Source organism: Tinamus guttatus, unplaced genomic scaffold, assembly GCF_059628265.1.
Source record: "Tinamus guttatus ecotype Peru unplaced genomic scaffold, ASM5962826v1 Tinamus_guttatus_pri_ptg000291l, whole genome shotgun sequence".
In the NCBI taxonomy this organism is placed as follows: Eukaryota; Metazoa; Chordata; class Aves; order Tinamiformes; family Tinamidae; genus Tinamus; species Tinamus guttatus.
In genome coordinates, this window is record NW_028288825.1 from 2,170,992 (window position 1) to 2,183,985 (window position 12,994).

Genomic DNA, 12,994 nt, shown 5'->3' on the forward strand with positions numbered 1-12,994 from the left:
AAAGGAAAACGAAAGTCTTGCTTTGGGAGCAGGCAGGGCTCAGAAAGATTGTGGTTTGTAATGCAGTCTACCGACCAGACAGGTATATCTCCTTACTCCTGCGCTTTTTCTCCAAGCGTCTCAGCCGCTTCTCCTCGCGCCGCCGGGCCTCCTCCGCCTCCTGGTGCTGCCGGCACTTGTGGAAGTTCTCCACGACCACCCCCACGAACATGTTGAGCACGAAGAAGCTGACGATGAGCAGGAAGGAGATGAAGTAGAGAAGCATCCAAGGGTTATGGTTCTGGATGGGCTGGTGAAGAGAAAGGAAGAAAAGGAAAGAGAAGATGCATAGGGACCATGTAGATGGGCTGGGATAACGGGTACAACTCAACACGGTGGATTGTGGGGAGGAGGAGAGGGCTGGGAAGAGTTAGGTGATTCTTCCCAGAACATTTTCCTCTCCCTTTTTTCACTTAATATTTTACTTATGTTGTGGAATGCCCTCCTCCTCCCTCAATAATTTGGCTTACAGGGTTTTACTATTTTGGGGTTTACTTCACATAGCCTAAAATAAATCCCTTACAAGATCCCAGTGACTGTGTATCATCCCACAAGGGAGTTTATTTTAGATGAAGACAGGCTTCAGTTTGTTTTTCTGTGGTTTGTGCCCATGGTAATGTTTCTCAGTTGTTTTGAGTTCTTCAGAAAATTAAGTGCAAAGTGTTGCAGCTGCTACAATAGGGTACTACTCGTCTAAAGACTCCTGACTTTCTTTTGCCAAGGCCTCACACCTCACAGAATTAGCAATTCCTCTTCACAACATCCTGGTTCTCCATCTCACGTGAGTTTGCTCATGTGCATTGAACTTCCAGAAAGTCAGAGTGCAGCAGCACATGCTGCAATGAGTGACTCTGGTCTGACCACAGGCAGCCCCTGGTCATCGTCCCCAGTCTCCCTGTTCAGCTGCTGTCCCACTGGAGGGACCAGATCCAACTCCCACTACCTACTTAACATGTATGTTTTAAAGGTAGAAGAAGTAGGAGGATGGAGCAGAACTTATCCTGTCCTCTTCTATTCCAAGCTTTTCCTGCAGCTATTGTAGCACTTCAGCAGTGTAGGGACAAAACAGGGTTTATTTTGCAAGTTTTTCAATGATGAACTTGCATAAGAAAGTCCCATAAATCTTTTTGGTGATGTCTGCTGCCTGATATCTCCTCTCAAGCTCTATGACTCTAAGAACACCATCAATACTTGGCTGTGTGCTACATGGGCCACTGTAAGAGATATTCAGTGGAGGGCAGATGCCAGCCTGGTGCATAGACAGGACCTCAGCGAGGTCTTCCCTGGGGTTTCACGCAGCAGAGCCACCCAGCATGGGGTTCCAGGAGCAACACATTTGGACTCTGCAGTATACCTACCTGTTGGTCAATGCCCACAGCATCCAGACCATCGTACATGATGTTTACCCAGCCATCTTTGGAGGAGAGGACAAACAAAGACATGAGAGCCTGTAGGAAAAAAACAAACACATGGTCACGCATCTTAATCCTCAGAAAATAAAATAATAATAGACAATACTCAATAGAAGCAGCCTACAGCTCCTAACACATCATGTGGCCTGGACTGGTGAAATGCAATGTCAAGTGCACATGCAATAATGTGGTTTCCTTTCACGCATTTGGATATTTGCCTTAAAAGTGAGGAAACTATAGTCTGTTACACCACTTTTCCTTCACATACAGGCTTAATTTTTCTCAGTTTTGCTCCTTTGCACACATAATAGCTAAGAGTCAGGAGATTAAAAATGATAATTGAGGCTCATGCACAAGAAACTCCATGCAAAACCGGTGCCCTTAGACAACACTCTCCTAATCAAGGACTGGGTATCCCAGGTCTGGCTGCAAGACATCATAAAAGGTGACCTGGTCTGTTGCAGCTCTGAGTCCAGGGCACTTCTGACAGATAAAAGTCTATGTTGCCCTTGGAAACTTATGGTGAAGGTTCCCCACCCTCCCCAAGGAATACATTTAAAGTGCTCATCTATTAAAACCTATTAGAGAAGCCCCCTGAATCGAGGACTTTACCTGTCCCAAATTGTCAAAATTGTACTTCCTCCGAACCCATTTGTAGCGTGCATTAGTGCAGTCAGTCTTCGTAGTGATGTTTTTCACGTCAGGACCATCACAGTAGTAGAATTTGCCTTTAAAAAGCTGCATTTGAGAAGAAAAAACAAAAAATACACTTTGAAAAGCTTGTCCCTGATTTATAGTTCTTTTCCCCTGGTAGAGTTGTTTGTTAAGTTCAAATTCCTTTTCTTGTCCCTCAGCTCAGACACTCGTCTTAACACTCAAGGCAGGAAAACCACTTCTGGTGAAAACTCACCAGACCTTCAGTGACCTAAAGAGCTTCAGTGGAGCAAATGCCACCTCCTCCCAGAGCACCTCTTTCAAGGCCTAGCTCTTTCCTTGTAACATCTAACAGAAGTCTTCCTTTGATGAGATTTAAGCTCATTATTTTCACTTGAACCCCAAGCGGTGGGAAAAGCAGATTCTCTGTTGCAGCAGTCCCTTGCAGATGGGAGAAGCTTGGGAAATACTGTACCTGCACCCCTAAAATCCCAAAGATAATGAAGAAAGCACAGCAGATGAGAACGATATTCCCAATAGGCCTCAAGGAGGAGATCAAGGTTTCTACCACCAGCTTCAGACCTGGGGCTCTGCTGATGACTCTAGAAAACACGGTAGAACAACAGAGGTTTTAGTTTTTATTCATGTCCTGTTACTACATGGTTGTTTTTCCCTGTTAGTATGAGCTGCAGTAAAGCTAAAATTACCCTCCTCTATCTGCAGGCTTTATTCAGAGATGATTAGTGACATATTTGGACAACCAAAACATTCACAGTTACATTAAATGGAATTAAAAGTGTAAAAGGTGTAAATCATGTTGGGAAATTGCTTACTGAGAACAGTGGGGAAGGAATACTTCCTAAGTGCAGGTTCCCATTGCATGGTTATTTGCACCTTACTCCAGAAAGTCCCTCCAAGCTCTCTGTGATCCAACACTACCTCTGTAAAGAGCTTTACATTGGCATTAGAGAACGTCTCGTGCTCATCTTGTAGAGGAAGAAACACAGGAACAACTGAGGTCCCTCAGAAGGGCTCTTTGGAAAAGCAGGAGACTCCAGTGCTCATCCTGCCGGGCACTCTACTTCCCTATGTCCCCTCCTAAAAATACCAAGGCTCTAAAGCACATGCTTACCTTGCCATCAGCAGGACTCCCTCCCTGTGCTCTCAAAGGCGACACTTAACTGCCCTACCAGCCTGGGCCCCATTTCAAACAGAGTCATTTCAGTTTGTTTCCTAATTAATTCCTGAACCAACTCCTACCCAACAGAGACTTGTGACCAACAGCTCCACTGCCAAAGGGTCATCCCATTAAAGAGAGGCCTCTGAGGCAACTGAGAGGCCGGACACGCTCTGAGCGTGGCCTAGGGCAGGTTTGGGGTGTTATGGAAAGCGAGTGTTTGCTTTTTCTGTTTGAGTGCCTGGTGAATGGCTCTCCCTGGGCACTCTGAAAAATGTGTTTGCACACACAAGGCTGAATGAGCTTTTCCAGGGAGGCGGGTGTTTTGACTGAAGAACATCAAGGCATTTCAGGAGGGACCTGTAGGGAGGAGAGGGTGAGAGGCCATGTAGGGAACTGGAGCTTGCACGACTAAGGATGTTTTCACGCCAGCCAAATGCTGGGAAAAGAGCAGAGCCCCGGGCTGCCAGCCAGTGCCCATTGCTGGGTAACACCAGGCAGCTGATCTTTCCTCTGGAAAGGAAAAATGTCCTGAATTTTGTTCCTTATTAGGTTGGTGGGATAGGAACCCGCCAGGTCAGGCGAAGGCAACCCGAGCGTGTTCCTGATGAGCCTGTGCTGCAAGGGGACCGCGATGCCACGAGCACAACACGGTGTGGAGGCAAGAAAGGGCACAAAGGTCCTTGTCACCAAGGAAATGCAGAGCAGTAGGCTCTGATGGTCAGGGGCCTAAACAAGATTGCCTCTTCTTGTAAGCAAGCAGCTTTTCATCAAAAAGTCCACAGGTCTCTGGAGGTGCCTATCTTCTTTCTAATGAAATTTCATGAAAAAAGGCTTGTGTTTCTTGCTGAGTAGGAGCTGTGAGCTGATAAGAATCCCCCAAGCATTAATACTTCTCCTTTTCCCTTTATTATTGCAACATCGTAAACAACATCCAAATAGCCTTTATTTTTTTTTAAATACTGAAAGTGTTGCCCTTCCTAGCTGAGAGCTAAATTGTTTTGCAATGATGTTAGATACGCAGGCACAGGAGAGCGGGCATAGATGCTGGAGCTTATCAAATTACTGTCAGCACCTGTTCAATTGAAAATTCCCTCCTAGCCCATGCAACCTGCTGTCTGTGGTTGTGCAGTTTAACGAGCAGCCAGACTGATTTGTTAAACAGTGATAAAAATGCAGAGCGGAGGAGGCATTTGCTGCACTAACTTCCTGAGTCTGATAATGCTTCTTGCTCCAAACTCCCTCTACTCTTCTCCATGCTGGTGAAGATGAATTATGTGAAAACTAATTTCACTGTTTTTGAACACTTTCACTAGATAAGAGCTCCCCACAGGTGGTTCTACCTATATGGGGTTTTAGCTTTTTGTATCATAAACAAAACCTCGATGGGTCATGTGAATGTTTTTCAAACTCCTTCGTCTATCAATGCAAAACAAACCCAGCCACCCTGTTGCTGAAAGTACCGGAGAGGTCTCAAGGTCCGCAGAAGTCTCAACACCCGAAGGACACCCAGGATCTTAGCTCCGCCTGCCGATGCCATGGAGACAATAATGTCAATGATAGATACAAAGACCAGGACTCCATCTAGGACATTCCAGCTGCTCTGGAGATAGGTGTTCTCCCCAGAGAAGAAGCCAAGAGCTACCACCTGGAACCAGGAGAATAGGGACATTTAAATCTAATCAGCATAATCATAGCTATGTCATGTCTTCAGTCTATGCCAGGTCTCACCAAGGATCATGAGATGGAGACGTAATTACCTTAACCATCATTTCAGCCACAAAGATTGCAGTGAAAATGTAATTGGAAACACTTAGGAATATCCTTTCCTGTAAAACATAGAGCAACAGAAAATAGCCAGTTATTTAAAGAGATTAGAAAATAAACATCTTTCATCTCGTGGGATCTTTCCCTGATAAGACTGAGATGTGAGTGTAGAAACAAGCAATAAAATGACTCAGTACTCACCGTGCTCTGTGGGTCTATATCTGGTCGTTCCAGCGCTATCGTGATGCAGTTGAGAAATATGAAGACCAGCACCACATGATCAAACATTTTGTGGGCAATGACTTTCTGGCACATCACTCGGAACCTGCAGAAAGGAAGGGCAGAAGAATGTCCTTCATGTGGTTGGGTCAGCAAGGAATTCCCATCTAAAGACCTGTCTACAAAGGCCTTCCACAACATCTGTGCTGCCAGTAGTGGGTCAGGTAGTCGATCTACAAGCACAAACTCCTGAAGCCATTATTATTACTGCAGAAAACCAGATGAAATGGTGGCTGTTATCAATGGTGGCTAAACCACTCTTCCTTCTACACAGGCATGGAATGACCCATGCAGTGATTCTATCCACATGTAACAGAAATGTTACCTAAATATCTGGAATCGAATTCTGAAATTCTCAGTGCTTCTGCATCGAAGAATTTTTTTTCCCCCATGAAAAACCTAGCTAAAAGTATATTATTCAACTACCTCAAAAACCTGGCATTTCACCAGGATTTCTTACCGATTCTGTGGGGAAAACAAGTAGAGGGACCAATCTTCATGATTCTTGCACCACTCTGGTTTGTAGGGCTCTAAGACTTTACGAATCCGGTAGCAGTAACTCTAGGCAGAAAAGAAGAAACATCTTTTTTCCTCTTTTATTTTCCTGCCTCTTCAGCCATCATGGTTCCCCCTTGAAAGGGGGGTAGTACCTGGCATTTCAGGGTGCCCCCGCAAGGAGTCCCAGCATTTTTGAGAGCTGGGGTCGGAATGGGAGGGGGTAGCACGTTCTTCCAAAGAACGTACGAAAGGAGTGTTTTACAGAGAGATACGGACTCGACAAGCCAGATTCTGGCCAGGTACCATTGTGAGATACGAAGTTCTGTCAAAACTTAAAAGATGTCAAACAATTTTTGGAGGCACCCTGGGCAAGAGGAATAATCTCAGTCAGAAGACGAGGCACATGTGTGAACATCCCCTGTGGCTCTGCTCTGCTGGAGACCACTGAAATGCAACAGGACACCCCTTTAGCTAAAGAACTCCCTGGGAAACAGAGGCCCACGCCTCAAATCTTCATTCATTTTGTCTGCACAAAGGCAGCAACACACGTGAGCCCGAGCGGGATTTTTAATCAACCTTCCTGGAATAGGATCACATCCTAACACACGAGCCCCCGGCTCGCGCTGAACTCACATCCTCCATGTCGTCCTCGTAGTCCAGCGCGTCCTCCTTGTGGCTGTCGACGCGCAGGAAGAACTCGCTGGGCACGTGCACCATCTTGCCGTTGCAGTCCTGGTACTCGGCGGGCAGGACGGCCACGGGGCTGACGCTGAGCGAGGGGCGCGCGGGGGGCAGCTGCAGCAGCTCGGGCAGGTCCAGGGCGCTGCGGTAGTCCAGGGACTCGGCCCGGCGCTGCAGCGAGGCCCTGCTCACCGTGCTGGACTTGGCGTCGTCGGAATCGTCGTCCGTGCTGCCTTTCCCCTCCCCTGAGAGCAAGGACTCTCTTTCGCCCGTCTGGTTCTTCTTTTTGAGGCTTGGGGCTCTGCCCAGGCTGTTCCAGCTTGAGCGGCGGCTCCCCCAGTTGCTGCTGGTCCCCCAGTTGGCGCAAGGGGAGCTGCGGAGGCTGGACTGAGAGAGGAGAAAAACAGTTGAGGTTTCATTTGCAGGAGGATGCCAACAGGAATGGCGTTTTGCCCAGACTGGAGGACCCCTCCTGTTGCGACTCACCTTCCCCTTCCAACCCTGCTTTTATCATGTCGATGCCTCAAGAAAGGAGCCAAGCACCCAGCTGAGCCCGCACTGAAAACACCCTTTAAACTGCACTGCAGCACACCTACCAATGCTGCATGCTGTGGGATTTCCTACAGCAGTGGCAACGTTCACAACTGAACCCAGGGGCACTACCAGCAACGTGGCCCTGTCTTTCCTCATGCCAAAGTGGCTTCAGCACACATCTCCCCAGCATCCAAAGCCGTTCCAGCACTTAAAACACAAGTGCCTGTTGGAAATGGTGCCCTCATTCACATTCTCTTTTCTCTTTTGTGACCCTGTGCCCTGTGCTCTGGGTGTCCCTCTCTGAGCAGGGGGTGGGACTAGATGATCTCTAGAAGTCCCTTCCAACCTGAACCATTCTGGGATTCTTTAATTTGCTGCATATGGAGGTGTAATGAGTGTCTCTTTCACAGCAAATTTCCGCTGGCGATCAATGTGTCACTGCACTTTTCTGGCTGGTAGTTGCTCAGCTGGGTAGGGGAAGAGCACTTAAGGTGAGATCAGGAAAGCTAGAAGGAAAACTCCTTTTCCCTCCATGTACCCTCCTGGCACAGGAGCAAGGCCAAGCACCTTCCTCCTTCCCAAGGCTGTTGGCCAGCTCTCCTCCGACTGCTTCATCTCCCTTTGGCTGGTGGCACTGACACGCTCTCAGAGAGAGGATTTAAACCACGAGCAACCTTTTCCGGCAACTCACAATCCCATGAAACCTCAAGGCAAACAACAGAGTCATCTCTATTTTCCTTTCAAAAGCATTACCTTGACTAAGCAGCTTACCAAGGGGAATAGTGGCTGTGTGTGAAGTGCCTTCACGGTCTGCTGCCTTGATGTGAACACGATATTGCAGTTACAGAGCAGAGGAACAGCGCAGATAAGCAGCGGCTGCAATCCACTTTGTCTATTAACTCTGCTCCCTCTGTTTTCACAGAGCTGCCCTCCTGCTCCCCTGTTACAGGCAAAATGAAATCATTTGCCAGAGCAGCCGGCTCTCTCCCCTCCATGAGCACTTGGTTGCAATCCATTAACTCACACCTCGCTGCGTCTCTGCTTCCCCTCCAAAAGGGCTGCTGTGCCATCGCTGGAGCTCAGTGCGGTCCTGGTGGGGACAAACGCTGCATTCCCTTTGTGCTCAAGTGTGTCCCAGCTGCATTCCTAAAGCACTGTGGAGGGAGCCGGGCCTCAACCTGCTCCACAGCTTCTCCAAGACACCCCAGCACAATCAGTGTGGTTGGCAGACTCTTCTCAAGGGGGTTTGGTGGGGCAGGCACTCAATGTGTCTTGTCTCAGGATGCTTTTGCTCACTGAAGGGGGTTCGCATGGGCTCCCAATGCAAGCCAGGCTGGAAAGTCCTGAGTCTCAGGACATCTGTGTTTCCCCCACCACATCCTGTCCTGCCATGCTGTCGTCGTCTCACCTCAGCATACCTCCTCATTTCTCCCTCCTGAATCTGTTCTCCTCCCATTCCTCATACTCGTGATTGCTACCACACTCCTTCCCATTTTCCAGTGATGCACACACAGCAGGAACGATCAGCTGGCACCGCACCAGAAGCACCAGGAAACACCGGGAAACACCAGGAAAGCACCAGGAAACACCAAGAAGCACCAGGAAGCAGAGACATATAATAGGAAATCTCTTTAACAAGAGTTGACTAAAACACACACATCACCTTGCTGTTTGCAAGCACTAGAAGGAGTGCTGTCAGCACGGGGAACCTACCAAGGACTTCTGATCGTAGCTCACGGGGTCTAGCGAAGCATTGCTCCCTCGCCTCGAGTCCACAAAAGTGTGCACCGAGTCCATGTGCGGGGAGCACTTCGGCGTGGGCATCGGGGTGGCCGCGGTGCGCATGATGATGGGAGGTGGCATGCTGCCCCTGCCCTCCAAGTGCCCGTTCGGGGTGACGGCGAGCGAGTACATCTTCATCTCTGGAACGAGAGAGAGAACACAGGGTTCTTCAGCTACGGGAATCACTGTTCAACACGGACATCGTGTTTTCTAGAGGCTCTGCTGAATGGAGGTTGAATTTTGTGGGCAATGCTAAGATCACCCGCCTGCTTCGGTAGGAGACATACGGCAAACGTCAAGGCCTTTTAAGGGGTTTTCAGCAGTGGCTGAGCTTGGAACTCATGAGCCTCCAAAGAAAGTTTCCTTTGCTTAGTGTTTCTTGGGATATGGAGAGTGGCACCACAAATTTTTGGTGTTGGAAGAGACCAGGAAAAGAACACTGAGGACTGCCTAAACCCAATCTGGTAAATTAATCTCTTCTCCTTGTCAGATTTTTCCACAGAGATTTTTATACAGTTCTGATCTGCTTCAAATTCTCTCATCAGGAAGGAACTAAGCAAACATTAGTCATTGTCTTGAGTCATCTGTTTGGGCGACAGGAAATGGAAATGGCTTCTAAATATCCACACACCTGGAAGACTAAACCTCCTGCAAAAGGGAAATCTAATGACGGATCTCTGGTAATTGCAGAAAAAGCATCTGTTTTAGCTGTGCAGCAAGTAAAAAGCCCTCTGTAGAGAGATGTTGCAGCAATATAATATTAAACTCATACAGAACGCTGTTTCGTCCTTTCTACAGCCTGCAGAGGTTATAGACCACATCTCCTCCAGCAGCACCGAGTGCCGTAACACCCAAAACCTAAAGCTGTGACAAACACAAAAGTTAAGCGGAACAAACCCCTGTTTTGCTGGGTTTAGTGGATTCTGGTTTAATGCCTGTAGAAGTAGGGTTAGAGAGGGGGAGAGAAGGATGTGCCTATATTTAAACAGGTGGCATAGGAAATGATTCCATCTCACCATGTTTGGTTACTGCAATGAGAAATTCAAGCAAGTGAATTATCCCTGCTATTTTTCCTCCACCGGCTGCTTTTATAACACCGTTTGCTTCTTCGTATCATCTGTTTACTTGCTGGCTGACACGCACCACAGAAGTCCACGGGAACATTGCCACTCCCTTTGAGGGGTGGAAGATCCAATTAAAAATTTGTTAATCTGCAATACACAAGTTTCCCTTGCCAGTGCATCTGTTTACAGACCAGTAGCTTTGTAATAGAATTGTTAATGTCCTTATGCTGTTTAGTCACTGGTTGGCACCCAGGAGGCTTATGGAGATGCACAATTATTCATGGACTTTGACTGACAAAGAGTTCAGCCCTAATTCCTATTTCTGTATTAACTGAGAAGAGGTGATGTTTCCTCCACCTATAAATCTGTAATTACTTGAAGCTGCCCAGCAAACAGCTGCTGCAAAGGAAGTGTAAGCTGTGGCTTACGTGCATGGAGATGCATTTGTTCACTTGGTGTTTGGGATCTTTGCTGCTCTGCAGGCCGGACGGCTTCGTCCGCTCGCGTTGATGCAGCTTTGTCTCCTTAGCTTCTCTGACAAATTACTTACACTCCTTCCTTGACTGATTTCCACCTGCTTGCCACAATCAATAGCATTTCCCTTGCTGAAATGAATGCTGCTTTAGAAGCATTTAAAGGAATCCTAACAAAAGCCCAAGCTGAGAATAAAAATGCAGAGAAACGAGGCCAGTTCCTGTTTACCAGCGTGCCATTCACTGTGCTTAAATATCTGATCCCTTCCCATCCTATCTGCAAACTCAGTAGAGTGAAGACTGCCCCAATGATCCCCCTGTTTATACTGCACTAGTACAATGTGGCCTTATTTCAAATCAGTGGCAATGACCTTCTATAACACAAACAAACAACAACATTTCTACTAATTAAACCTCCCCAGATGCATTTGTGTGGGAAACCAAAGAGAAGAGATGAGAACTTGACTGATTTTGAAAAGCTGCTCAGAAGTAGTTTATAAATATTGCTGTCAGAGAACCATTCTGTGATAAGGATACAGAAGAAAACATGTGACATAACTAAATAACCTTGTACAGTTTAAAACTGGAAAGGTATCTGCTTGAAGGAAATATCAACTCTCAAGATTTTTATTAAAGCTCTCTGAACACTTTTGCATAGCTGCTCTGCTAACGAACGCAGTTATCAGAGTAATTTCCAAATAAATTAGCTAGCATGAAAAGATCTTCCACTTTATTCCATAAATTTTGGGAAAAAGATGAGTGCAGAAGCAGGGCTGTAGCAGAGCTCTAATTCACAGGAGAAAAATAGAAGCAAAATCCTACCTGTTGCTCGGAGGTCTTTCAACTTCTCAAAATCATCATCAAAGTTGGCCGACGTCTTGTCCTCATCTGTGTCCGACCTATTGGCATCACCCTGCAGAAAGGTGAAGGGTAATTAAAAGATTTTATGGCAATCAAAGTTTAGCACAAAGGCTGTTTGGATCAGTTAGAAGCTCAGAGATACTTCAGCTCCTCTTGGCCAGAGTGCAGTCTCAAGCAGCAGCAGGGCAGAATGCCAAATTCCCTTGACACTGCCCTAGGGAATGACCCCGGGCACATCCCTCTTCCCTGTTTTGATTTGTTTTCTTACTTGGACAGAAGGGATGAGGTTGTGATTGTGAACACTGCTCCCGCAATTGTCATTGTGTTTCCTACACTGTGTCAGCACGTCCCGGGGGGGGGACACGAAAGCGCAGCTGCAATTGGAGAAGTGACTAAGAAAAACTGGCATTGCAGGGCTCCATATTTGTTCTCTCCATGATCCCAGCTGAAAGCACTTAGGTTTTAATGTCAAAAGATATTGCAGGGTTTTTCTCTTTTATTTGACAGTGCTATAAATTCAAACTAGATCTGAAAACCCAGGCCTGGTTTGCTCCCCTCATGCTGTCTGCTAATTGAGGCTGCACTGGGAAATCTCTTGGCAATGTAGAAGCTGAGGCAGAAGATGGTCATCCCAGGAGAGAGAACAACCAAGAGCCCTGGGACCAGCTCTCCTCCTGGATGCCTGTTTCAGTGCTTCCTGTGGTTATTTTTCCCTTTCACACATATCTGCCTCTGCTCCCAAAATACACAGCTAAATAATATAAGAGTGCAGAGGAGAAGAGCCAGTGCTGGGTTCTCCTCTGCTGTGGAGTCAGCGGGAGGGAAGGAATCCAGCAGGCTCTCGGCAGGACTCTAGCTTGATCCATCAAGACTGCAGAAAAGCCGTGCAAACTGGTACCAAACGGTTGCATTAAAGCAGCTGATCCTGGAAAAGGAGCACAGTTCTTTAGTAGATGCCCGAACAAATCACCACGGCTCCTAGAGACACGGTGCTAAAGCAGCAGTGAGCTTAATTTCATCTGTGATGTACTGCTAACTGGTGCAGCCAAAGATGACTGAAAGGCTTAAGTTTCCCTATTCGTCTTCTCTGTTTTGGAGCAGGAGTAATAGCAGAGAGAAGCTGAGAGATTTGCATAATTTTTGGAAGGTTTGTCTGCTTTTCCAGAGCAGCTCTGGAGCAGATTTCAAAATGACATGGGAGCAACGTTGAGTACAACTATGCCATTTTGGTCCTGTTTGAAGTCTGGCTTATTGTTGTCCTAAGCATAAAGGAAGAATAATCTGTACTAAACATGTTCTTCGTGGCCAATTATACCTATTCCCTTCTAGGTTATAAGTCAAGTTTGCTCCACGGCCAAATCAAAGCAGAGATTAAGCTGAGATCTTTGTGTGATTCCCAGCACAAGGTTTTACCGTGTTCTTGTTGAAATACTGCTGATGGAGCAGGGCCCTGGCACTCTGCCCAGTCTGACCTGGAGTCACACTCCATCCGAGGGCAAGACAGACTTGAGCGAAGGGAGAACTGCACATCAGCATCTTCCACAACTGCTTAGAGAGTCACCCTGAATGGGGACAAGACTATGGAGATCAAAACAAGAATTTGACACGTTCCCAATGTCTGCTGGCAGAACAAGGGATGACGAAAGAAAAAAGTCCCAGCTCTACTGATACTTCCTCTTCTGACTTGTCCAAGGAGACTTCAGCAGTCGTCGGTTTACCACTAGAGCTAAGCTATTCATTTATAAGTGCAAGACTTGATTCAAGTCCATGTAG

The 12,994-nt window shown here is 47.0% G+C and overlaps 1 protein-coding gene across 1 annotated transcript in view; it reads right to left on the reverse strand.

Annotated features, from left to right (window-relative positions):
• The window catches only part of CACNA1H (calcium voltage-gated channel subunit alpha1 H), a 109,011-nt gene that overhangs the window by 32,127 nt on the left and 63,890 nt on the right, over positions 1-12,994 (reverse strand). Inside the window, exons 13-23 of the mRNA XM_088527799.1 lie at positions 11,183-11,273; positions 8,755-8,963; positions 6,460-6,894; positions 5,789-5,889; positions 5,251-5,374; positions 5,043-5,111; positions 4,746-4,930; positions 2,581-2,707; positions 2,064-2,189; positions 1,398-1,487; positions 76-289 (exon numbers count right to left, since the gene is read on the reverse strand). Coding sequence (XP_088383925.1) covers positions 76-289; positions 1,398-1,487; positions 2,064-2,189; positions 2,581-2,707; positions 4,746-4,930; positions 5,043-5,111; positions 5,251-5,374; positions 5,789-5,889; positions 6,460-6,894; positions 8,755-8,963; positions 11,183-11,273 — 1,771 coding nt within the window. The remainder of the gene's footprint in view (positions 1-75; positions 290-1,397; positions 1,488-2,063; positions 2,190-2,580; positions 2,708-4,745; positions 4,931-5,042; positions 5,112-5,250; positions 5,375-5,788; positions 5,890-6,459; positions 6,895-8,754; positions 8,964-11,182; positions 11,274-12,994) is intronic.